General features: G+C 44.5%; 1 protein-coding gene across 2 annotated transcripts in view; it reads left to right on the top strand.

The window, feature by feature from the left end:
• The window catches only part of LOC139268549 (trimeric intracellular cation channel type B-A-like), a 72,762-nt gene extending 49,689 nt beyond the window's left edge, over positions 1-23,073 (top strand). The window contains exons 3-6 of one of the 2 annotated variants that reach the window (XM_070886864.1): positions 2,877-3,061; positions 3,504-3,591; positions 5,712-5,829; positions 20,977-23,073. In XM_070886864.1, the coding sequence (XP_070742965.1) occupies positions 2,877-3,061; positions 3,504-3,591; positions 5,712-5,829; positions 20,977-21,198 (613 nt within the window). In that variant the 3' untranslated portion in view covers positions 21,199-23,073. Of the gene's footprint in view, positions 1-2,876; positions 3,062-3,503; positions 3,592-5,711; positions 5,830-12,470; positions 12,720-20,976 lie in introns of those variants that run through there. The other variant, XM_070886873.1, reaches the window with a different exon arrangement.
• Positions 23,074-26,200: the final 3,127 nt, after the last annotated feature.

Genomic DNA, 26,200 nt, shown 5'->3' with positions numbered 1-26,200 from the left:
GAAACTTGGGATCCATGGGTTTGCTGTAACACACAACTGACCCCGTATGACGATGCATCACAAGCTAGTACTAAATTTTTATGCGGGTCATACAATACAAGTAACTTGTTAGAACATAGCAGGTTTCTGACCTTATTAAAGGCTGTCTCTTGAGATTTATCCCAAACCCAGTCGTCACTCTTGCGAAGCAATGAATGCAAAGGTTCCAGTAAAGTGTTCAACCCCGGTAGAAAGTCACCAAAATAATTGAGGAGTCCCAGGATCGAACGCAGCTCTGTCACATTCTGTGGTCTGGGTGCATTCTTGATGGCTGCTGTCTTGGAGTCTGTGGGTCTGATGCCGTCCGTCGCAATCTTTCTCCCCAAAAATTCGACCTCTGGCGCCAAGAAAACACACTTGGAGTATTTCAGCCTGAGTCCCACTCTGTCCAGTCGCTTTAGAACCTCTTCCAGGTTGTGTGAGTGTTCGGTGGTGTTGCGACCAGTGATCAGGATATCGTCTTGAAACACCACGGTGCGCGGAACCGATTTCAGCAGACTCTCCATGTTCCTCTCGAAGATGGCCACTGTTATGTATGAATACAGAGTCTGACTGAATACTGTGAGCTCAAAGTAAAGTGTGACTTTAGTCTTTTATTGCAGGTCTCCAGAGTACCTCTCCAGCCTGTGAGGCCTCCTTAAGTACCTGTGCTCCCAAGGGATTGTGGGATCCCTTGGAACTCCAGGGGATGAGCCCTCTGGTGGCTGTACAAGGTATATACAATTTTACGAGAGGGGATCTTATAGAAACATATAAAATTCTGACGTGACTGGACAGGTTAGATGCAGGAAGAATGTTCCCGATGTTGGGGAAGTCCAGAGCCAGGGGTCACAGTCTAAGGATAAGGGGTAAGCCATTTAGGACCGAGATGAGGAGAAGCTTCTTCATTGAGTTGTTAACCTGTGGAATTCTCTACTACAGAGAGTTGTTGATGCCAGTTCGTTAGATATATGCAAGAGGGAGTTAGATATGGCCCTGACGGCTAAGGAGATCAAGGGGTATGGAGAAAAAACAGAAAAGGGGTACTGAGGTGAATGATCAGCCATGATCTTATTGAATGGTGGTGCAGGCTCAAAGGGCCGAATGGCCTACTCCTACACCTATTTTATATGTTTCTGTTTTTTTTTCTGCTCCTTGACCCTATTCCCACCAAACTGCTGACCACCCAGCTTCTTTTTCTGGCTCCCATGTTAGCTGACATTGTTAATAGTTCTCTCTCCTCAGGTACTGTCCCCATCTCCTTCAAATCTGCTGTCATCACCCCTCCTCAAAAAACCAACCCTTGACCCCACTGTGCTTGCAAGCTTACCGCTCCTTCTCCAACCTCCCTTTTCTCTCAAGTCCTTGAATGTTTTGTCGCCTCCTAAATCCATGCCCATCTTTCCCGGAACTCCATGTTTGAATCCCTTCAATTCAGTTTCTGCCCCTGCCACAGTACGAAAACAGCTCTCATCAAAGTCACAAATGATATCCTTTGTGTCTGTGACAAAGGTAAACTATCCCTTCGTGACCTGTCTGCAGCCATTGACACGGTTGATCAATCCATCCTACTCCAACGCCTCTCCACCAGCTGGGTGGGATTCACTCGCCTGGTTCCATGCTAAGCTATTTAATCGTAGCCAGAAAATCACCTGCATTTGCTTCTCTTCCCACTCCCGCATCATTACCTCTGGTGTTCCCCAAGGATCTATCCATAGCCACCTCCTATTTCTCATCTACATGTTACCTCTTGGCGACATCATCCGAAAACACAGCGTCAGTTTCAACATCAGCTGATGACACCCAGCTCTACCTCGCTACCACTTCTCTCGACCCTTCCGCAGTCTCTATAAATTGTCAGATTGCTTGTCCGACATCTAGTTCTGGATGAGCAGAAATTTTCTCCAATTGAATATTGGGAAGACCGAAGCCATTGTTTTCGGTCCCCGCCACATACTCCGTTCCCTAGCCACTGACTCCATCCCTCTCCCCAACATCTGTCTGAGGCTGAACCAGACTGTTCTTAACTTTGGTGTCATATTTGACTCTGAAATGAGCTTTCGACCACATATCTACAGTATAACTAAGACCGCCTATTTCCACCTCCGTAACATCGCCTGTCTCCGCACTGGTCTCAGCTCATCCGCTGCTGAAGCCTTCATCCATGCCTTTGTTATCTCTAGACTTGACTATTCCAACACACTAACTCGCACCAAATCCCGCTCACCCATCACCCCCGTGCTCACTGACGTACATTGGTTTCCGGTTAAGCAACGCCTCGATTTCAAAATTCTCATCCTTATTTTCAAATCCCTTCATGGCCTCGCCCCTCCTTATCTCTAATCTCCAGCCCCACAAGCCCCCCCCCCCACAAGATGTCTTCTGCACTCCTCTAATTCTGCCCTCTTGAGCATCACTGATTATAATTGCTCAACCATTGGTGGCTGTGCCTTCAGCTGCCTGGGCCCTAAGCTCTGGAACTCCCTCCGCCTCTCTACCTCTCTTTCCTCCTTTAAGATGATCCTTAAAACCTACCTCTTTGACCAAGCTTTTGGTCACCTTGCTAATTTCTACTTCTGCAGCTCGGTGTCAAATTTCTCCTGTGAAACACCTTGCGACGTTTTACTACATTAAAGACCTTATATAAATACTTGTTGGTGTATCAGAGGGTGGCCATTGCCTGTGGATTAGTACTCCTGCATGGACTTAACATCTTCAGGAAATGTTTATCAATTAATAAAATTTGTTAGATTTGAATTTTGCAATAAAGACACTTTTATTGCAGACACTTTTGGGTTTATATATTGTACTGTGAAGAAACTCCAGTCCTCATCCCTATTTTTTTTCAATGTTTTTAGGTATTTAATATTCTACTGTCCATATGACAAATTCTACAAATGCTGCAATTTTTTACCGTCCAAGTTATTTATAGCTGGTATGAAAGAAGTAACAAGAGCTCGCAAAATTGTTGGCGGTGTAATGGATGCGCACAGCCGCTACAGAAATGGCTGGCTTGCCGTGATTGCTGTTGGATGGGCTAAAGGTAAGCTTTGCATCATGTGCAATATTTGAACTTTATTTCTTTTTGGTATCTTCCATCCCCACCCCCGCTCCCTTTCAGTTCTGAAAGCACCGATTCATGTTGTGGCACTGTTCCATTGGCACCAGCTGGCCTCCGCTACCTGGATGGAAAACAGAAGGAGGAATTCTGGCTACTTTTATTCCTTCCTCTCTTTCCCTCAGCAGTGTGCTACCGACTATGCCACCAGTAGAGGTGGGGTTGGGATATGATTCCATTGCAAAATAAAATGATGGTGGGTAATATTAAATGTTTCTGCCTTTTGTAATGATTAGCAGCTATTACCGCTACTGTAAATGTTAATATTACACCTCTGCAAATCATTGTGCTCTATTTACAATGAATTTTTTAAATAACCAGAACTTGATATCTGTTTATGATGTATACCAATTTTTTTTTTCCATAGGTGCTGGTTCTGGGCTGATAGCTAACTTTGAACAACTGGTGCGGGGTGTCTGGATACCTGAGAGAAATGAGTTGCTGAAAATGTCCTAGTACGTAGTGGTAAAATTTGCGTTGAATTTGGTTCTAAGCAGTTCTAAACTGAAGTAAAGATGAGAAAATATCTCTCTCAAGAAATTGCGTTTGATCTTACTGCTCCATTTAATTGTTTTTCCCATAGTAGATAGTACGTAGTAATGCAATTGTATTTTACAAATGGGAACTGAAGCATCTGTTAAAGGCTGTAAACTATGGCAGTACAATTTTATTGGAAATGTTGTTACTTGTGGGATTTTAATAAGAAAATTACAAAGATCAAAGTAACTCACTGAAAAAGACTTGGCCAGAACTTTAAAATTCTAAATTCATCATACAAGTAGACAAGATCAATTGTGATGGCAAGTCTGGTATACCAAAGATCTCTAACACCTACATTGCAAATGATTTTTTTTCTCTGGTCAGTGGAAAGAATATTACATTCTTACCCATTTTTCGATCTCCACATACAAATGGAAATGTCCTGTCTTCTTGCAGAGAGGAACCAGCACTAGACCCAAGACCTTTTTTTTAATAAAAAATTAGTGTCCTGAGTCCGATCCTTCCATTCTCTATGTAAAGAGTTTATTCTGGGTCACATGTTTTTTTAAAATTTTTTTGGCATCAGTTGTGTTCCCAAATGTTCAAAAATTAGCTATTTGTTGCTTCCTTATGTTGAGTTTAAAATCAATGAACAACATCTTATTGCACCGATCTCATGAAGCTGATCATTTTTTTTTTTAAATTGCAATGTTCTTGAGCTTTTTTTTGTACCCACTGCCATGTTGAGAACTTTCCATGACTGCTTCCTCCTACCAGGTAGACTCCAGCCACCTTGGCAATCAGCCAGTTTCCAAATCCACACTACCCCACTGATCCATTCTCTCAACACTGTATTCCATTGTTGCACAACTTTTGAAGCCTGTTGAAACTCCGCACAAGAGCCTAATGTAACTTAGTTGCTGGAAAATTATTCTGGCTACAAGCATTTTAAAGCTGATCCCACTCCCAGATCGGACAGTGAACATAGTTTTAGTAGAACATGTTTTCACAACACTTTGCGTTTCTTCCACTGAAAAGTATTACTTGACCGATGAACTGTTCATGTAGATTGGCATTTTGACAGTTTCATTTGAGAACGACTTCAGATAAGACTGTTACTAAAAAGAGGTAGGAAAATTGCGTTAGTACATGACAAAAGTTGGTATGGAAAATTAGAGCTCATTTTAGATTTTGGATGAACATGTAAAGTATTCCTCTCTACCTGGGGCAGCATACATGCTTTGGCTAAGCATTATTATCTCGCCTTGACAGCGAGGTGCAAACATTTTAGTGATGTGTCCGAAGCTGCTCTAAAGATTTTGTTCCTCGGAATCCTACAGCTAATTTTTAGGACTGATTTAATCCTCTTTATATGCAGATTAGGGTTTTTAAAATAAAAAATAGGAATGTTGGATGACCTTCATCCTTTTGAAAGAAATTAAGCTTCTATTTATAAAGGTCCTACCCATCTCTCTACTTTTTTCACCTTCTGACCTAATGTGGCTTTAGGATGCTTTTGTTTACTGTTCTTGTGCAAATGCTGCTTTCTCTGGATTAAGGGTACACTCCAGTGCAATACATTATATACAGTAGAGTGGTGAAGATGATTAGATGCCCACATAACAAACTTCTTAAAGGAACTTTGTCCTAGCTGATGCCTTTCTTCTCTGCTCCCTACCAATCCCGAGATGTCAGTAATTCCTAATTGTAAGTGGACATGGAAGTCCACTTCAGTGGAAGATCATACCGACAGTAGGTAACCTTAAAGTGACAAATTAAGGTTATTGCACATATTGTGTTGCACACCAACCTCATCATTGCATCATGCCTCATGATGTTACAATCGTCCTTGAGGAAGAGGAAAGTTAGCCAGGGTTCCTGCTTCCAGAGAGTGAATACTTACGGATGTGCCCGTCCAATGTTTGTGACGAGACTCACAACAAATGGCTTATTTACACTGATGCTAAATGTGAAGTATATGGTCGACTGAAAAGTTATGATTGGTTTGTTGTCTTTGTAGAGTCAATCTGTTGGAAGAGTTTTTTTTTAATACATTTTTTTCATACGTATACTAATTATCCTGTTTCTGTTCCAGCGGAACAAAGGTAACTCTGATAGGAGCTGTACTCTTTACTTTGCAACAGATGAATTATCTGCCAATTACCAGACACAACTTGATCTTTTTGTACACTATGTTTGTAGTTTCCACAGAGGTATGTAAATGTTATTAAACGTGTGATTTCACTATAGTTGTATAGATTTGCAGAAAATATTTGAGGTAATATAACTGTAGGTAAACCCTTTTTATTTAATTTGTGAGAAACCATTTAACACTTTTTTGTCTGCAGCATTTGCAAGTTTGTTATGAGTCTGTATTGTACTGTCTGGCTTTATGTATTCTCTGGAACTTTTTTAGGGGGGTAGGAAACTAGCAAACTAATTGTAATGTCAGACTGGTATTGAAATTTTTATTGCACCTCTAATACAAATGGGGCCCGAACTTGGTCAAAGCTAGGGCCCGCCCATTTCTCGGCAGTCCCCGGACGGAGCGTACCTTTTAACCACCCGCTGGGGCCAGTCGGGAGCGAGTTTCGTCGCGGTTGTGGCAGCGGCAGGCAGCGGGGGTTGACTGGCGTGAGCGGGCAGCAGCAGTGGGCACTAGGTGCAGGCCTCTCGACTCGGCAAATATCGGAGGCCATGCACTGCGCATGAGCGAGACTTGTTTTTTTAAAAAAAATTTCTGTGAGCGATGACATCACTTTTGCCACGATTGGGGCTGATGGCACAGCTGCGCATGCTCATAAAAGCTGTGCACTCACTTGCACCTGCCAGTTGGAGAGGGGTCAGTTTTGGAGAAAGAGATACAAATTCTTCATCAGCCATCCATCAAGGAAAGTAATAATGAGTGCAAAAAAAGCTTCCAAGAAGTCTGATGGAGCCAAGCCTAGAGCTCCCTGGTTTAATGATGATGAGCTGGAGGAGCTTGTATCTGAGGTGGAGCGCCAGTATGAAGACCTCACCCAGGATGGTCATGGCAAACCTCCACCACCCCAATATATACGCTGTTGGAGGGAGATTGGTGAGGCCGTGTCCTCAGTGGGCAACATTGTGCGGGATGGAGACCAGTGTCGGGAACGATGTGGTGGCGTCAGCAAGAGTGAGTAAACATTTATTGGACCACTCCCGTGCAACTCCAAAAGGTTCCGTGCCAGTTGTGTCTGTGTGTGCTGCATGAGCAAAAGGGACAAAGGCTGCAACGTTACTTTCTGCAGAAGAAAAGAACATCTAAGGCATCAAGCCTGAGTGCCAGGGGAGGGGGCCCAGCAGATGTCATCGAGTTGAGCAGCCTAGAGGAGCGTGCCTTGGCATTGGTGGGTGACTACTGCCGTGCCACCACAAAGGGTGCTGCAGATCCCATGCTTGAGCATGGTAAGCTTATACTAAATTCTGGTCTGCATTACATTCATGTCATGAAAGGTCATGCAATGTTAAGTCAAATGCCTTTTAACGCAGTGTGTCGGCCGTTAATGGTGTGCTCATGTAGCAATGGAACTCCTTGAAGTAAGAATGTGAAATGTTACGACTCACATGTCCGTTTGACCAACACCACCCCTCAGCTATACACTGCAATGTTGTCCTCTACTTGCAGATATTGATTCAGACAGCACCGAGCAATGCACCCTATCCACCTCTGGCCCACAAAGGCCAAGTGTGAGACCAATGTCTCCCACTCCAACGTTGTCACCAGCCCAACACACCAGCTCCTTCCTCCACCCACCTCCGCCACCCAGAGTCACAAAGACCAGGAGGGAGAGGAGGTGGAGTGGAGAGAAGTGCCAGTCTTCGAACCACTTGAGGTCGAGGGGGTGGAAGAGGAGGACTCCAGCCTTCTGACGTGTGCCACCTGTTCGGTTAACATCCGTGTCGGATCCGACTTCTTAGGATTCAATTTGGACGAAGCAGGAACAAATGCTGGGAGGCACAGAGGCCGTGTTGGAAAATCCACCAAGCCGCAAGCACCCAGGATGATGCAACGATCCGATGAGGATGGAGGACGGCACGCAGCAATTCAAGAAATGGTCCAGCTGTTGAGGATGAGCGTTGAACTAGGTTGAGATCTGCTACATACCATGGCTGGGATTGCTGCCAGCATTGCTACCTTTGCTCAGCAGCATACTGCCAGTATGGAGCGGCTCATTAGTGTGGTGAAGCACAACACCAACTCTGAGGCGATGAGGCAAGTGATGGCTTCTGGCCGTGTCATGCAACACTATCGAGGTCGACAGATCCTAAGGAGCCGGAGATGCCGGCACCTTCAATCACGCCCCCTACATTCACTCCAAGATGAGCATGTCAGCAGCACTCCAACTGCCCTCCTGCACAATGTGATGGAGCAGATGCGGTGAGGGGCAGGGGTACGGCTCGCGTGGTGAAGGTGGAGCCATGAAGAGGGCGATGGGCCTCACATCGAGGGGGCGGGGTGAGGGGGGGGACGGGTGAAGAGAGGTGGTGATAGTGGGTAGAGGGTTGGTTGTTGGTGGTGGATATGTTGTTTACTCATTTAAGTTGTGGCTATTGTTTCACATGGGTCGTTGTAAATGTCACTTGACTGGTCTCGGAACAACTGTACATATGTTGGATTCAATTGTTTGCATGTTCTGTCACTTTGGCATAATACAGTATTCAATGGAGTCACATTGTTCATCACTCTTGGTCAGTGTCTCATTTTTACAGTATCTGGGGTGCGTTCTGAAAAAAAGACACATCTCCTTCAGGTGTACTGCTGTATGAGGAATATTTTGCCCTCCACATATGCTATTGTTTAATGTGTCCTGTCATCAGGCGATTGCGATACGACAAGTAAGGGTCACCAATGCAGGAAGGCTGCCATTCAATGAGAGACCGTTGTACTACTTTCAGGGCACACATTAAGGCTTGCACTTCAGTCCACATTTTCTTAGATCCAACATCGTGGAGTCCCACCCCTGATATGACATTTCCTTAGTGACCTTGCAGTCCATTATATATCTTTTTCCGTTTTCTATACTTGAGGTCATGCTGCTGCCAGAGCATTACATGTTCTCATTTTCGTCTATTAACTCTGTCAGAAGCTCATACCATCTGCGCACTCACATTCTGTCAATAACTTTGTTCTGCCTGCAATGGTCTAAAAACTCTTGTCTGGCATCTCCATTGAGCCTTTACCATCTTTCAGAACTCATTGCCGCTTCCTCTACCACACCTTCCCTTCAACGGAGTACTTTTCATTTACATGTCTAAACTCATTCTGTGCAGTTTAAGGTCGATCAGATAACTAATTCTGAGCTACTGATAATGATGCAGCATATGGATGCTCCCCGGGATGTGCAGCATTCTGAGCGATTCTCCCTGCCACCCGATTCACAGCCAGCTCAGGCCACCTTTTTGCCAGTATTCCTGGCGGGCGGGAGCACGATCTTAGAGGATCGTGCATGAGGAAAATCCCTGTTTTTGAGCCTCCGGCATGGGTGGGCAGCAGGAAGTTGCACCAGCAGTACTTCACTGAGGAAACTCCTGCTGGGCAGGACCTAGGCAGCAGATGGGTGCTCCTTGAGGAATCTGGGGGAATTTTTTTTTTCGGGCGGAACCTCAGCAGCTGTGGGCGGAACTCTTGACCTAGTTCGGGCCCATAGTGCCTGATGTATCTATTAACACTGATTTTGTCTTTGCTTGGGTTTTCTACAGACTGACGACAATGATTTGGACCTTGAGTGCTGCATAAAAATATTTAGTTTTTCCCCATGAATGCTATTTAGATGAAATAAAACAGGGACAGAGTACTTGAAAATTTTAGTCTTTAGTACCTTGAGCATTTGCATTTCTGGATCTCTTTCCAAGGCACCTACGGTTTATTTTGGAGTGGGCTGATTATTTTTTATGTGTGACACGGCAGGTTATATCATTAGCAATGCTAGTGTTGAGAAGGTGAGGATATTTCTTTTGAAGTAATTACATATTTCTATCTGTTTCTCATCTGTGCTTTCTTCTTGCATAAGAACATTAGAAATAGGAGCAGGAGTAGGTCATTTGGCCCCTCGAGCCTGTTCCGCCATTCAATAAGGTCATGGCTGATCTGATCCTGGCCTCAACTCCACTTCCTCACCTGCTCCCCATTATCCTTGACCCTCTTATCTTTCAAAAATCTGTATTTCCACCTTATACATTCAATGACCCAGGTAGAGAATTCCAAAAATTCACGACCCTCTGAGAGAAGAAAGTCCTCCTCATTTCCGTTTGAAATGGGCGACCCCTTATTCTGAAACTATGCCCCCTAGTTCTAGATTCCCCCACGAGGGGAAACCCTCTCTGCATCTACCCTGTCAAGCCCCCTCAGAATCTTATATGTTTCAATAAAATCACACCTCATTCTTCTAAACTCCAATGCGTATAGACCCAACCTGCTCAACCTTTCTTCATAAGTGCCGTAACCTGCAGGGGTATGAACCTAGAGCTGGTAATTGGGATTAGACTGGATAACCTTTTGTTGGCCGGCATAGATATAATGGTAAGTACTGCAGGGAATCGAATACAGCCAGGGTGACCTCCTGGACTAGTTTCGATTGCCTGGATGGGTCGGAGAGGAATTTTTCCAGATTTTTTTTTTTCTCCCGAAATTGGCCTGGGTTTTTACCTGGTTTTTGCCTCTCCTAGGAGATCACATGGCTCCGGTTGGGGTGGAGTGTAGAATGTTTCAGTATAGGGGGTGTCGCAGTTGTGTGAGGCGGACTGGTTGGGCTGGGTGCTCTTTGCCTTTCCGCCAATGTTCATTGTTTGTAGATTTATATGTAACCTTCAGGGCTGCTGACCGAGGGCCGTGCGGCTCTTTGTCAGCCGGCATGGACACGACTGGCTGAAATGGCCTCCTTCTGCGCTGTAAATTTCTATGTTTCTAACCCCTTCATCTCGGGAACCTCGTGAACCTTCTCTGAGCTGCCTCCAGTGCAAGTATATTCTTAAATAAGGAAACCAAAACTACGCAATACTCCAGGTGTGGTCGTACCAACGTCCTGTACAGTTGTAACAGGACTTCCCTACTTTTATACTCCATCCCCTTTGCAATAAAGGTCAACGTTTCATTTGCCTTCCTGATTACTTGCTGTACCTGCATGCTAACTTTTTGTGTTTCATGTACAAGGACCCCCAGATCCCTCTGTACTGAAGCATTTTGTAATCTCTCTCCATTTAAATAATAATTTGCTTTTTTATTTTTCCTACTAAAATGGATAACCTCACATTTTCCCATATTATATTCCATCTGCTAATTTTTTGCCCACTCACTTAGCCTATCTATATCTCTTGGTAGATTATTTGCATCCTCCTCACAGCTTGCTTTTCCATCTATCTTTGTATCATCAGCAAATTTGGCAACATTACACTCTCTCCCTTCATCCAAGTCATTAATATAGATTGTAAATAGTTGAGGCCCCAGCACTGATCCCTGTGGCACCCCACTAGTTACAGTTTGCCAGCCTGAAAATGACCCATTTATCCCAACTCTGCTTTCTGTTAGTTAGCCAATCCTCTATCCATGCTTATATATTACCCCCAACCCCGTGAGCTCTTGTGCAGTAACCTTTTATGTGGCACTTTATCGAATGCTTTCTGGAAATCCAAATCCACAACATCTACTGGTTTCTCTTTATCCAACCTGCTCATTACATCCTCAAAGAACGCCAGCCATAAAACCATGCTGTCTCTGCTTGGCTGCATTCTGATTTTCTAAATGCTCTGCTGCTACAAATACATCGTCGAGAATCCGGAGTTCCGGAATCTACTATTCCGGTCACCAGGACGATCTGTGGCGGGGTCGTCTGGAATTCGGAAAATGTTCCGGAATCCGACCCCTGCTTTGGGCCACTGCCGAACTCTCCCCCGCCTTGGACTGCCGCCGACTCCCCAGGCCCCGTCGGACCCTCCGCTCCTTATCTTGGCCCGCCACTCCTTCCCTCGCCCACCTCCCCCGACCTCAGCCCGCCACTCCTTCCCTCGCTCCCGCCTGCCCGCTCCTTACCTCTGCCCGCCGCTCCTTACCTCGCCCTCCCAGGCCTTTCTGGACTCGGGACGTCGGAAAGAGCTACTCGCTTCCTTATTATATACCTGTAGAAGCTCTTGCTGTCTTTTTATATTTCTTGCTAGTTTACTCTCAAACTATCTTCTCTGACTTTATAATTTTTTTAGTCGTCCTTTGCTGGTTTCTGAAAATTTCCCAATCCTTTGGCCTTCCACTGTTCTTCGCAACATTGTATGCCTTTGTTTTCAATTTGATACCATCCTTTACTTCCTTAGTTAGCCGGGGATGGTTCATCCTTCTTAGTCTTTCTTTCTTTCTCACTGGAGTATATCTTTGCTGAGAGTTATCAAATATCTCCATAAATGTTTGCCACTGCTTTTATACAGTCTTATCCTTTAATATATTTTCCCAGTCCACTTTAACTACCTCTGCCTTCATACCTTTTGTAATTGCCTTTATTTAAGTTCAGGACACTAGTTTGAGACCTAGCTTTCTCACCCTCAAACTGAATTTGAAATTCTACCAAGCTATGATCACTCTTTCCAAGAGGATCCTTCACTATGAGATCATTAATTAATCCAGACTCGTTACACATTACCAGATCTAAAATAGTCTGCTCTCTGGTTGGTTCCACAACGCATTGTTCCAAGAAACCATCCTGCATATACTCTATGAACTCTTCCTCAAGGCTACCTTTACCAATTTGAATTGTCCAATCAATATGCAGATTAAAATTGCCCATGATTATTGTCGTACCTTTCTTACAAGCCTCTATTATTTCTTGATTTATACTCTGCCTTACAGTGTGGCTACTGTTTGCGGGCCTGTAGACCACTCCCACCAGTGACTTCCATCGCTGGAGAAATACCACCAACGATGTCTCCGCAAGATCTTACAAATCCCCTGGGAGGACAGAAGTACCAACGTTGGTGTCCTTTAAGGCCAACATCTCCAGCATCGAAGCACTGACCACACTCGACCAGCTCCGTTCTCATGCCTGACTCTTACTCGGCAAGCGAGCCCCAGATGGGCAGAGGAAACCTTTTAAGGACACCCTCAAAGCCTCTTTGATAAAATGCAACATCCCTACTGACACCTAGGGGTATCTGGCTAAAGACCGCCCTAAGTGCAGGAATAGCATCCGGGAGGGCGCTGAGCATCTTGAGTCTCGTCACCGAGAGCATGCAGAGAAAGTAAGTGCAGGCAGCGGAAGGAGCGTGCGACAAATCGGACTCCCCACCCACCCTTTCCTTCAACGACTGGCCCACCTATGACAGAGACTATAATTCCCATATTGGACTGTTCAGTCACCTAAGAACTCACTTTTAAAGTGGAAGCAAGTCCTCCTCGATTTCGAGGGACTGCCTATGATGATGACCCTTATTATTCCTTATCTTCACCCAAACTGATTCTACATCTTCTGAGCCAATATCATTTCTCACTACTGCACTGATCTCATATCTCATTAACCGCGCTACCCCACCTCCTTTTCCTTTCTGTTTATCCTAACAAAATGGCAAATATCCCATAATATTCAGTTCCCAGCCTTGGTCACCTTGCAACCAAGTCTCTGTAATGGCAATCACATTATACCCATTTATTTCTACTTGTGCTGTCAACTCATCTATCTTGTTACGAATGCTGAGTGTGTTCAGATAAAGAGTTTTTAATTTTGTCTTGCGTGTATACGCTCTGTCCCTTCCTGTCACAATCTGGTTATCATTACCCCTATTGCTACCCTGCACTTTTGTCTTCTCCTTTATCTTTTTACATTTCTGCTCATCGGATCCCTCCCCCCCACTATTTAGTTTATAGCCTTATCTACAGCCTCTTCCCTCCCTCCCTGAGCCTGTATCCTGCCACTTATGGAACAACACATACTAAATAAGCAAAGAAATAAACAAAGAAGCATTCTATTGATTACAGAATAAAACTGTAACCCTATGTGGTTTATGTTGTTGGATTTGCCATCATGGAAAGTGCCATGATCCAATGGTACAGGTGCAGCGTCAAATCCAGACCAATTGGTGGCAGGGTTGTCCGGAGTCCGTAAAATGTTCTAGAATCCAGACCCGCTGACCCTGCCAACCGCGGGGGGGGTGGGCGGGGGCGCTGCCCGACTTCGGACCTCGCCTCCACTCGCCTAGCCCCACTCGCCGCTGCTCCCCTTACCTCGTCGCCATTCGCCCCGCCCCACTAGTCGCTGCTGCCCGAACACCACCTCCGCGACGGGGCAGGCTGGCCCGAACACCTCGGCGGTGGGGCCCCGCCTGAACAGCTTCTCCTCCATGGCGGGACCCACTCGGCAGCGGGGCCCTGCCTGAACGCCGCCACCTCAGTGGGACCCACCGGCCCGAACAGCTCCTCAGCGCTCCCCCTTTCTCCCCACCCCCCCACCCCCCCGACCTTTCTGACATTACGAAATCCAGAAATACCCTAACCTGGGCTCGGGTGTTTCCGGATTCGTGGCGTCAAAAGACCATCGAAAGCCCGGAATCCAGAACGGCCTCAGTGTCGAGGGTTCCGGATTCTCGATGCTGCACCCTGTTGCATTTCAGGAGTAAAGGAGTGGTTTAATTGTACGGCTGCTCAGGCAAAATAATGTAATGCCATTTTTTTTATGACAGAAAACTGACCACTGCATGAGGCTGGCGGTTTTGCATTTTGTACATTTACAGCTTATTTGATCTTGTATGTGCAGTCTGTTTTTCAGACTTGATGCACATGGTTGAGATGCAATGAATGCTGGGATGGTGTGTCTGTTCAAAACTTCTTAGATATGCTCCCTTGATGGGGCGTTGCCTCTCTCGTATATTCTGTTAATTAGTAGCGCCTCCATTCGCAAATCTGTCCCAGAAGTAAAACTTAGTGTGAGAAAGGATTATTCCAAGCAGTAAGTGCTGTTATTGTTGTTGGTATTGTAAAGTGTTATTGTAATGTTGTTGATATTGGCTGTTTCAATGGAGTTGTTGGGGGCGCTCATGTTTGTTTCCCTATAAATGCCATGGTGCTTTGAAAGCACAAAAATAGAATATAAAAGGAAAATTAGAGAACTTTTTTCCCTTCATGTTAGCTAACCAAATTGGCTTCTATTAAATTTTATTTCAAATGCTGCTGGGTGAATAAAAACATTTATTAAAGCTTAACCGGTGTTAAGTTTTTACTAAAATTGATTGTACTTGCTATGGATGAGCGGAAAGAACTGCCCTATAAATAGGGACCTGGGAGTGCAGGTCCACAGATCCCTGAAAGTAGCAGGCTAGGTGGATAAGGTGGTTGAGAAGGCAGCATCAGGAATTTATTAGCTGAGGCATAGAATTTAAGAGCAGGTGGGTTATGCTTGAATTGTATAAAACACTGGTTAGGCCACAGCTGGAGTACTGCGTGCAGTTCTGGTTACCGCATTACAGGAAGGATGTGATTGCACTGGAGAGGGTGCAGAGGAGATTTACGAGAATGTTGCCTGAATGGAGAATCTAAGTTATGAGGGCAGATTAGATAGGCTGAGTTTGTTTTCACTGGAACAGAGGAGGCTGAGGGGAGACCTCATTGAGGTGAATAAAATTATGAGGGGCTTGGAAATAGTGGATAGAAAGGGCCTATTTCCCTTAGCAGAGGGGTCAACAACCAGGGGCATAAATTTAAAGTAATTGGTAGAAGTTTTAGAGGGGAATTGAGGGAAAATGTCTTCATGCAGAGGGTTGTGGGGGTCTGGAACTCACTGCCTGAAAGGGTGTCAGAGGCAGGAACCCGCACCACATTTAAAAAGTACTTGGATGTGCACTTGAAGTGCCATAACCTGCAGGGTTACGGACCGAGAGCTGGAAAGTGGGATTTGGCTGGATAGCCTCTTGTTGGCCGGCGTGGACACGATGAGCCGAAATGGCCTCCTTCCGTGCTGTAAACTTCTATGATTCTATCATCATAGGCAGTCCCTCTGAAAGTGAGTTCTCAGGTGACTGTCCAGTCCAATATGGAAACTTCTGTCATAGGTGGGGCAGACAGTGGTTGAAGGAAAGGGTGGGTGGAGAGTTTGGTTTGCCGCACGCTCTTTCCGCTGCCTGCGCTTGTTTTCTGCATGCTCTCGGCGATGAGACTCGAGGTGCACAGCGCCCTCCTGGATGCTCTTCCTCCATTTAGGGTGGTCTTTGGCCAGGGACTCCCAGCTGTCAGTGGGGATGTTGCACTTTATCAAGGAGGCTTTGAAAGTGTCCTTGAAACGTTTCCTCTGCCCACCTTTGGCTCACTTGCTGTGTAGGAGTTCCGAGTAGAGCGCTTGCTTTGGGAGTCTCGTGTTGGGCATGCAGACGATGTGGCCAGCACAGACACAGATACACTGGGCCAAATGGCCTCCTTTTGCGCTGTATTATTCTATCTAAAATGCTGGGAATACACAGCAGGCCCTTAAGCTTGTGAAAAAGAAAAGGCCAGAACTGAGCAGGTGTCTGCCTTGAAATGTTACTTTTCTCTTTCAGAAGATGAAAGTATTTACACCATTTTCTAAATTCCAGTATTTGAAGCCTCTCCGTTAACTGTTATATTTTGTATCAAATTAAATAAATGAAGGGTTTGTGACAATCCAAAGCTACTTTGGCCTGAATCCACATTCAATTTGCATACCCCTAGGTTGAGTTTTTAACTGTATAAAATTTGGACAGTCTGTGAATACATTTGAGAAGCCAAGTACCCCCTGCCCCTAACTATGTCCTCATTATTATCTCTTTTTTTTTTAAATTAAAAAGGCAACAGTGAACTGGAGGTCCAGAAAACTTGTGGTTCTCATAGTAAGCTGAGCGATTTAAATATATATTTTTTGTGGAAGGGTTTTTGACTTCCTGATCCACCCTTATAATAATGGAAAGACCAATTTGGGCTGCTCAGTTTGGGGAAAGGTGCATTATGGTCATTGAACTCCTGCCAGAATGCATTTATGGTTATAAATTTGTTACCAATGAGGCTCACATTACGTACTATGAATTCCATGTAGAGAGGTCCTGTGGGAAGGACAGTGGGAGTATGTTTGACTTTGTGTGTATGTATTGGCACATGCGATGAAGCCTGGTCTCCAGTCGTAACATAGAAACATAGAAAATAGGTGCAGGAGTAGGCCATTTGTCCCTTCGAGCCTGCACTGCCATTCAATAAGATCATGGCTGATCGTTCCTTCAGTACCCCTTTCCTGCTTTCTCTCCATACCCCTTGATCCCCTTAACCGTAAGAGCCATATCTAACTCCCTCTTGAATATATCCAGTGAACTGGCATCAACAACTCTCTGCGGCAGGGAATTCCACAGGTTAACAACTCTGAGTGAAGAAGTTTCTCCTCATCTCAGTCCTAAATGGCCTACCCCTTATCCTAAGACTATGTCCCCTGGTTCTGGACTTCCCCAACATCGGGAACGTTCTTTCCGCATCTAACCTGTCCAGTCCTGTCAGAATCTTAGATGTTTCTATGAGATCCCCTATCATCCTTCTAAACTCCAGTGAATAAAGGCCTAATTGATCCAGTCTCTCCTCATATGACAGCCCAGCCATTCCTGGAATCAGTCTGGTGAACCTTCGCTGCACTCCCTCAATAGCAAGAACGTCCTTCCTCAGATTAGGAGACCAAAACTGAACACAATATTCCAGGTGAGTCCTCACTAAGGCCCTGTACAACTGCAGTAAGACCTCCCTGCTTCTATATTCAAATCCCCTAGCTCTGAAGGCCAACAAACCATTTACTGCCTTTACCGCCTGCTGTACCTGCGTGCCCACTTTCAGTAACTGATGAACCATGACACCCAGGCCTCGTTGCACCTCCCCTTTTCCTATTCTGCCGCTATTCAGATAATATTCTGCCTTCGTGTTTTTGCCCCCAAAATGGATAACCTCACATTTATCCGCATTATACTGCATCTGCCATGCATTTGCCCACTCACCTAACCTGTCCAAGTCACCCTGCAGCCTCTTAGCGTCCTCCTCACAGCTCACACCGCCACCCAGTTTAGTGTCATCTGCAAACTTGGAGATATTACTTGGATAACCCTTGCCACTGGACCAAGACCTCACTCCGTCAAGCCCGTGTGGTGGCTGGTGTGCAACGGCCACCACACGTTAAAAGAATTCACGCACAGGCATCTTCCACCCTTTAAAATGAGTTCATCAGTCACCTGAGTACTCATTTTTAGTGTGGAAGCAAGTCATCCTCAACCCCGAGAGACTGAATACGCTGAAACAAATAACATCAAAGGATTTTTCTTGAAATTGGTGTGATTTCAATAACAATAGGACACCTAATGGAAACAAACTCTTGAGATTAGCCAACCAGTCGATGACTACAATATAAACTCTAGCTATTTTAGCTATTCTAACTCTAGCCACTGTGGTGCAGTGCTTTCTACTTGGAATGATCAAGTCACAATGGGCTCAAGTTTCGGCCTGAGTTGCACCTATTTTTTTTGGAGCAACTAGTTTAGAATGGAGCACCTTAGAAATTGCAATTCTCGGCATTTAGTTTGCTCCAGTTCTAGTCATTTAGAATAGCTTAATTTTAGAACAGATTTTTTTTCAAAAGGGGCGTGTCCAGCCACTTATGCCTGTTTTGCAAGTTTAGGCAGCGAAAACTTACTCCAAACTAACTTAGAATAAGGGAAGGGGGGTTTACAAATATTAAACACTTAACTTTTACAAATAAAGAGCCATCATCAATAATAAATGGTTGGTTTATTGATTTGTGTATCAATCAAAAAAAAAATTAAAAATAAAATATAAAATCAATCAATAAATAAAAAAAATTTTCTACTCACCTACTGCAGCACCGGGAGCCCTCCAACAGTGTGCTGGAACCCTAGCCCCCACCCCCCAGTGTGTGTGTGTGTGTGTGTCAGACGGGAGAGGGAGGGGGGGGAGAGACGGAGGGAGGGGGGAGGAAAGCGAGAGAGAGAGAAAGGGGGGGAGAGAGAGAGAGAGGGGGGGAGGGGGAGGGAGAGGGGAGGAGGAGGGGGGGGGAGAGAGGAGGAGGGGGGGGGAGAGAGGAGGAGGAGGAGGGAGGAAGGGAGAGGAGGGTGGGAGGGAGAGAGGAGGAGGAGGGAGGGAGGGAGGGAGAGAGGAGGAGGAGGAGGAGGAGGGAGAGAGGAGGAGGAGGGAGGGAGGGAGAGAGGAGGAGGAGGGAGGGAGGGAGGAGGGGAGGGAGAGAGGAGGAGGGGGAGAGGAGGAGGGAGAGAGGGGGGGGAGGAGGGAGAGAGGAGGAGGAGGAGGAGAAGGAGGGGGGGAGAGAGGAGGAGAAGAAGAAGGGGGGGAGGAGGAGAGGGAGAGGGAGAGAGAAGGAGGAGGGGGGGAGGGAGAAAGGAGGAGGGGGGAGGGAGAGAGGAGAGGGGAGAGGCTGAACGGGCCAGGTCGGGCCATCGGCAACAATTTGGACGGCCGCCACCACCAACATGGAGGGGGGGGGTGCGAGGCGAGGAGAGGCTGAACGAGCCGGGCCGCCACCGACAATAACACTTCGGGCGGGCCCTGCCACCAGCGAGATGCCGGGCTGGCCCTGCCGACGACGGAGAGGGGGTGGGGGAAAGGCTGAACGGGAGGGAGGGGTGTGGGGCAGGGGGAAGGAGCTGAACGGGAGGGAGGTCCAAGTCCCAATCTTCGCCTGGTGTGCCCATTCAGCCAGGGCTAGGGTCGGGCTCCTCCCACGCAGCCTCGGGGGCCTGGAGCTACTGCACATGTACGCACACTCTCGCGCGCACGTGCAGAGGTCCTGGCACTGTTTTCAGCGCGGGACCTGGCTCCGCCCCCGACCCCTTGTGCTGCGCCACGCCGAGCACAAGGATGTCCTGAGGAGACCGGAGAATCATAAGTTAAGTTTTCGGCGCCCTTTTTCTTCCATAAGATGCGCTGTTTTTCCAGATGGCAGAAACTTGGGCCCAAAAAAACAACTTTCCTTCAGGATGAATAGCAAATTACAATTTAAATATTTCTACGCTTTTGTTTATCCCAGTGTTTTCTAAGTTTTTAGAAGTTCAAATTAAATTTCCAGGTGTGTGATTAGGATTTCTCAGATCTGAAAATTTATTTTCTCTCGTCATTTTTTAAAGAGGAATCACATCCTATTTTAAAATCCATCAGATATTCTACTCTGATTTACGACACTTGAATATAGAAAGAATAAGGCAGCAAAACTGGGTTCACCTCCTCTCTGCATTTTCCTGTTGACTTCAACAAATCCATGTCGAACAGTGGGATACACAGCATTCTGATCCAGTTTCTTGCCTAGTCCTTCTGCTTTGTATACAACTCGAAACTCGAGGACTCAGTATGTGATTCGGTCTTCTATCAAGGTGTGTTAAATACTAGCAGATCTTGCTTGGTGTTGCTTATAGCAATTTGGATGTTATGCTCTTGCATTGGTGGGGGTGCAAATTTCTGCTGAAATGATTGGAAAGAGATGTGTTTAGAGACACTCTGAAAGTGCTTTGGTTTCATGGAAATCTAGTGCCTTCCTTATACAGTACAGATAGATAAATTTGTTTTCTTCACATGCAATTGTTACATTAAACAAACAAAACTAATTTGCAAGAATCATGAAGAAGGGCGGGTCAGGACATTGTGGCTGGATCATTTTCTTGTTTGTCAGTAGCTTTTGCTGACCGTTTACTAGTTGATTTCACAAATCCTTAGCAATGTTTCACTGAACGGTTATGTACTATCCTACCGGCCTTTGATGCATACATTCCCTACTTGTTTTGTGCTATATTGCTGTTTTTGAGTGACTTCACTTGTGTGCATATGTGACACAAATGAGCAATTTTTGAATCATGATTTAACTCGAGTAGCATTCCCACAGTGCCTAGTGAAGCATCTCTCAACCAAATCCCCGTGCTGTAATAGCGCTGCTCAGTTAATGAGCAATGTCGTGTAACAGCTACTGCTGGCCGGTAATATAAACAACCGATCAGTAAATTCTGAAATTCCCAATATTAAGCATGACTTCCCTTTTTCTTCCCCCGCCTTTTTTAGTACATCTGCAACATCTTAGAACTTTAGCACTCTTCCAATTTTTTAATTCACATTCAGAGTTTGCTTCTTGTAAGGCCTTTTTTTTTAAATTGCCATTAATATCTGTTTATATCAGTTCTGTGATCTCAACATTGCAGTAATAACCTTTTGGATTTATTGGGAGTCCAGGCTAAGGCACAGTTGAAAGCTGCTAATTTTAAGTTGCATGAACATGTATCAGTTGTTTTTTAGGTTGCCATGCTGTTTTTACATTTATATACCTTTGGCATTGATCAGACTGCTCTGTACAATTTAGCAAATATATTTTGTATTTTAGGTTGCAATGGTACTCTTTAACATTCATCATTCCCCTTTTGCACCCATGGAAGTCGCTTTGTACCATATGGCATTTAGTTGGCAGTCCAGTTCCACTGAACATTTTAAAACAGAAGCTTCTGGTAAAGGGGAAGCACTGGGGAAACAGTGCCCTGCTCCCTCGGGTGCGACTTCTGAAGACATTGACATTGTCAAAAGGAGGAAGACAAAGAAGGCTGATTAAGATACTCATCAAGAATTGCAGGATCCATGAGGTTATCTTTTTCTGTTGGACTTCCGTTCCATTGAAAGCCTTTGTGTGAGGTTTGAAATTAAGAAATCCTTTTGTAGCACAAACATTAAGAGAATAGTCAACTGCAAAATAAAATGTATCGAGGTACTATTGAAAAGTCCTGCAGAGTTCAAGTAGACAGCTACATAAAACAGACTAAACAAGTTATTAGAATAACATATTGACTCTTGTTAGTGGTTTTTATTTTTTATAATGTTACTATGGGTTTAAGTGGGAAGTACATTTGATTCCTGTGAACAACATCTGAGAGTCCTTCATTTAGTATAAAGAAAAAGTTGCTGTAATTTAGTATTTATACAAAGATTAAAATATTGTTTAAAATTTTTTTTAGTGAATTTATGGAAATCCTATATGTAATTATTCCTGTTTAAATTTTACAAGTGCCAGAAAATGTTAAAATTGTACATTCCACAAAATGCAATGTTTTTAAGATGAATAGCTAAATGATTGAAAAACAAACTTTTAAACTCCTGGTAAACAAACTTTTTAAACTCTGGTAAAGTAAAATGGCAGCCAAGTCCCAACTCAGACCTGATTTTGAGAGCCAGCTCTGACATTCTAGTTACCCTTTGGCAGTCTCAACCAGATTGCTGGTGAAAGAAGGGAGTACACCTTGAATTGGCACTTTTGCATCACCAAGTCTACCTTCCAATATGCTATCTAACAAAATATTTGGAAGAGGAACTGGTTCTTGCTGCTGACTCGTGAATTTGATGGGAGTGGGGGTAACTCAGACAAGTACTGACTCCTTTTACTAATCCTTTCCTATTCAAGTTGTATATTCGAGTTTAAACAATACCGTTTCTTTTATATTGTTCTTCCTGCTCTGTGATTTGTTCATTGATATCCAAAGTGGACTGTCAGCCATTGCACTCCTGTTTGTTAGTTCATGATCTCATCCTTCATAATTTAATTGGCAAGAAACAAAATAATTTAGCAATGCTATTTAAGATATTGTCACATGTTGAGCTTTTTAGCACTGATTTTTCTAATAGAGGGTCTATTTTTGTTTTTGTATTTTGGTGTACTGTAAACTTGGGGATTCACTTTAATCTCTAAAATGTAAGTTCTGTGCACTGAATACGAAATGGTTTTATTTGTTCCTATATAAAGTGAATTTGCCCTTTTTCACTGCCCATTGTCATGATAATTAAGCACGTACATTTTTGTGGCACAGTTCTTTTATTTGTTCGCCGTTTAAAGGTGTACCATTTTACAAATGTTTTGTAAATCTGTGGTTGTGTATTTACAAAAAGCAATGACAGCAAAATGAGGTAGACAAAAATTACTTTATGGTGTATTTTCAGGTAGTTTAGGATGGCACTTTCCAGAAACCTATGATGCAAGAGAATATCTGAATTTAATCTCTAGACTTGATTGGAATAGATAATGTGAAATAATATATATGGTTATTCGCTCTACATGACAATCCAGAATGGACTTAAAGGAACACCTAAAGTGCTACCAGGAGCCACCCCTTGCCTAGATAAACAAGATATTAAGTAAGGGGTGAGTTTGGGCAATCTTTGGCACTTATTGGGGTGGGGGAACTGTTGGAAGTTAATATCACCATTCTGTACACAATTGGGTAATTACGTGATTGCTTTTATAATTTCTGGGTTAATAGTGACTTGAAATGCAACACAATTTTCATTGATACATGTGCACTAATTTAAAAAAGTGCATTTTGGCTGAAGGATATGAAAATAAAGTTCAACTTTCCTTTCTCTAGCTATGTGTTCCAGTCATTAAAGATGCTATTGTGTGGTAAAGTTGCACTCTAGATCATACTGGTGATGCTGAATCTGAAGAAAATCTAATGCAGGCCAACAATTTGTAGCAGTGGACAGCTGTATAAAGCATGTGTACTTGCTTGCCAGGATCACCTTATCCTGGTGGAAGTAAGCTTCAAAAGCAATGTTATTTGAAAACATTTGCCTCAGTATCTTCATTACTGGAGTGATTTGAATTTTGCCTTCACCCTGTCTTAATTGGGTAATCCCTGGAAACCACAATTGACCACACACACACACACACACACACACTGAATTTTCCTACGGAAGGAGAAGAGGAGGGCCTACAGGGAGCAACAGCATGTCCAGCTGCATTGTAGGAGGCTTTTACCCTCAAGTTTACAGATCTTAGGCCTTAGACAGAAGCACAAGTGAGGAACTGTGCTGCAGGAAACTATTTCAACAAGGAAGCCTTGGATGATCTGTGCTACCTTTTACACATGACCTGCAGCGCATCTCAAATATACACAGTCGAAGTAACAGATCTCATTTTGCTTGCTATACTGGCTGCAACTGGGGACCCTTATAATATTAGTTAGCATGCATTTTATTCCTGCACTCACTGGGTTGCAGATGATTTGTTTCACAAAACAGGGAACTTTATTCATTTTAGCATGATGATTTTATAAAATGGCTGGTTTCCCAAAAGTATAGGGAACTGTAGGTAGTGTACAGGCTCCAGCTGTGAACCATGAGTTTCCTTAAGCGAAGGCATTCCATTTCCCCAAGCAGCAACATATTCATTGGTAGAATGTGGTATATGTGTGGGCATTGAGAGAACAATTGAGGAATTTAAGGGTTATTTTCAGGTGCTTGGATTGGTCGAGAGGGGCACTGTGGTACACGCCAGACTGGGTTTGGCACATTGAAGCTTGGTGTGTACTGCACAACGTTGCCCTCCAGAAACAAGGAAGTTCAGAGGAGGAGAGCAAGCTTGATGTGGCAGAAGGACACCAGAACCCATCAGCACTAAGAGCTGTAATTGAAGAAAGCAGCAGTCCCAACTGCCTGAGAAATGCATAAGAGATAACATCAGGGATGTCAACTCCAGGGAATGAACTCCCCCGTGTACCTGCACTGACCTCACTGCATATTTCATCTTTTCCCCCTTCCCATCACCTAAGTTGCACCTATGTAACCTCAAAATATAAACCTCTGAGAACGCAAAGGCCAATTCACCCCATCAATACCACAACAACGTAAGGACATTGCTGAACAAGGCAAATTGTGTTTAACTGAATGTCGTCCTCTGCATTTATTTACTGCTGCTTATTGCCATGCTTCCCCTTGTGATTTATGGTGTTGCCTGACGGTCAGAGGTGCGAGAGTTGGCTGGCTGCAAATATGAACCAAGAGTTCTTGGGATTGATGCAGGATGGACCTGCTGCAGGCTCATGATATGAGGAGCATGTGCTGATAAAGAAACTGCAGCATCATGTAAACAGATTCCCGCTGTGCCCCTGGTACTAGGCCCGGGTTCTGGCAGATCACTGATCAGCAGGAGGACTGAAGAAATGGTTCCCATTAAAGCTCGAAAGCCGTGAAAGATGCTGGCTTGTGTCTCCCCTCCCCCCGGGCCCTGGCCCCCTGGGTGTTTTTGAAGCTTGGGATTGCAAGCTCTTTTCAGTCTGTTGGCTCAAGGCTGTAATCTGTGCATCCTTTAAGGATCCACTAATTGGTCCTGGGCCACATATATTGGGGGTGGGTGGAGGGATAGTTACAGAAATGCCTGGAGTTGCTGTTCCTTCATCGTCGCTGCGCCAAAATCCCTCCCTAACAGCACTGTGAGTACCTTCATCACGCGGACTGTCGTGGTTCAAGAAGGCTGCTCACCACCTTCTCAAGAGCAATTAGGGATGGGCACCAAATGTTGATCTTGCCAGCCTTGCCAGCCTCATCCTATGAATGAATGAATAAAAAGCTGCCAAGCGGCCAAAACATTCCTGATGTTTGCACATTGAATGGCAGTAGACTCAACTGTGATTGACTTTTGTCATCTGCTGCACATCCTGAGAGATTGGCCTCCGTGCCATTTATAGGTGTGATGTTTAGCAAAATTAGAGCAAGATTTATGAGCTCTGCTGTCTCATCAGCCAGGGCTGCACTCTCCTGAGCCTCTGCTTCAGGATCCTCTTCTACTCCCCTGGCTTCCTTGTGTTCTGTGACTCAAGTCTTCATCCCTGCTATCCTTTACACACCCGCTCCCCGACCTCCAGTTGAACATCTCTGGGCCTGTGCGGAGGAGAAAGAAGGAAAATGAAGATGTAGCTGAAACTGCCCTGGAGCAAAGAGACATGACATCATTATCACCCTCCTCCTTCTCTTCCCCTTGCTGTGATTGACCTGCAGGAAAGGAACGCTGGATCCACATTAGAGAAATTTAAAGGATGCTAGTTGGAGGATGCTGCTCCTGTACTGCTGGAGGGTGTTTAAATTACTAAAGGAATTATCTTATGGTTCTCCCTGGTGTCCTGGTCAATATTTAAGCTCCATTTTTCAGTTAGCAAAACCTAAACTGCACACCATTTGCTTTATTTGGCTGACATTCTAGAAAAGGAACATTTTATTACCACTGATTTATAGTGAGTATTTCTTGAATTCCATAGCAATAATTAATGTACAAAATAATACTACATATTTCGTGTCGATGCAGTCTTTTTTTGGCTTCAAGTCAACATGGCAAGTGCAATACAATTCTGTTACAAGATTGTTCAAATCAAATTTAGGCATATGGTGTGATTCAACCTCAAGGCAATAATTTCACAACACTTTGACTTTGCACCAGCTGCAATACATTTGTAACTGGTGTGATGTGAAAATCCCCAATGATCCCACTGAGCACACAAGAATTTTTTAAAACCATAATTTTTAATTTTCACAACATTAGCAGAGAACCAATTGCCTCAATATCATTAAAATGTGACTGCCATGCAGATGCCAGTATGCTCTTGTTTCTCTGACTTGGGAATGGTGTGTGAATCCAACAGTGTTCACACCACTCGGGCCAGCTCTGCATCACTGTAAGCAGGTCTCGGGTATAACTGGATCCTAAAGGGTTTGACTAATTTTTGTCTTTATTTTGCAAGTATGGAATTAGCCGAAACAGCACAAAAGATCGAGAATTTTAAATGTAATGCTTA

Source organism: Pristiophorus japonicus, chromosome 1 (genome assembly GCF_044704955.1).
Source record: "Pristiophorus japonicus isolate sPriJap1 chromosome 1, sPriJap1.hap1, whole genome shotgun sequence".
In the NCBI taxonomy this organism is placed as follows: Eukaryota; Metazoa; Chordata; class Chondrichthyes; family Pristiophoridae; genus Pristiophorus; species Pristiophorus japonicus.
Note: the sequence above shows the minus strand (reverse complement) of the source record. Positions and strands in the feature narration are given on the sequence as shown.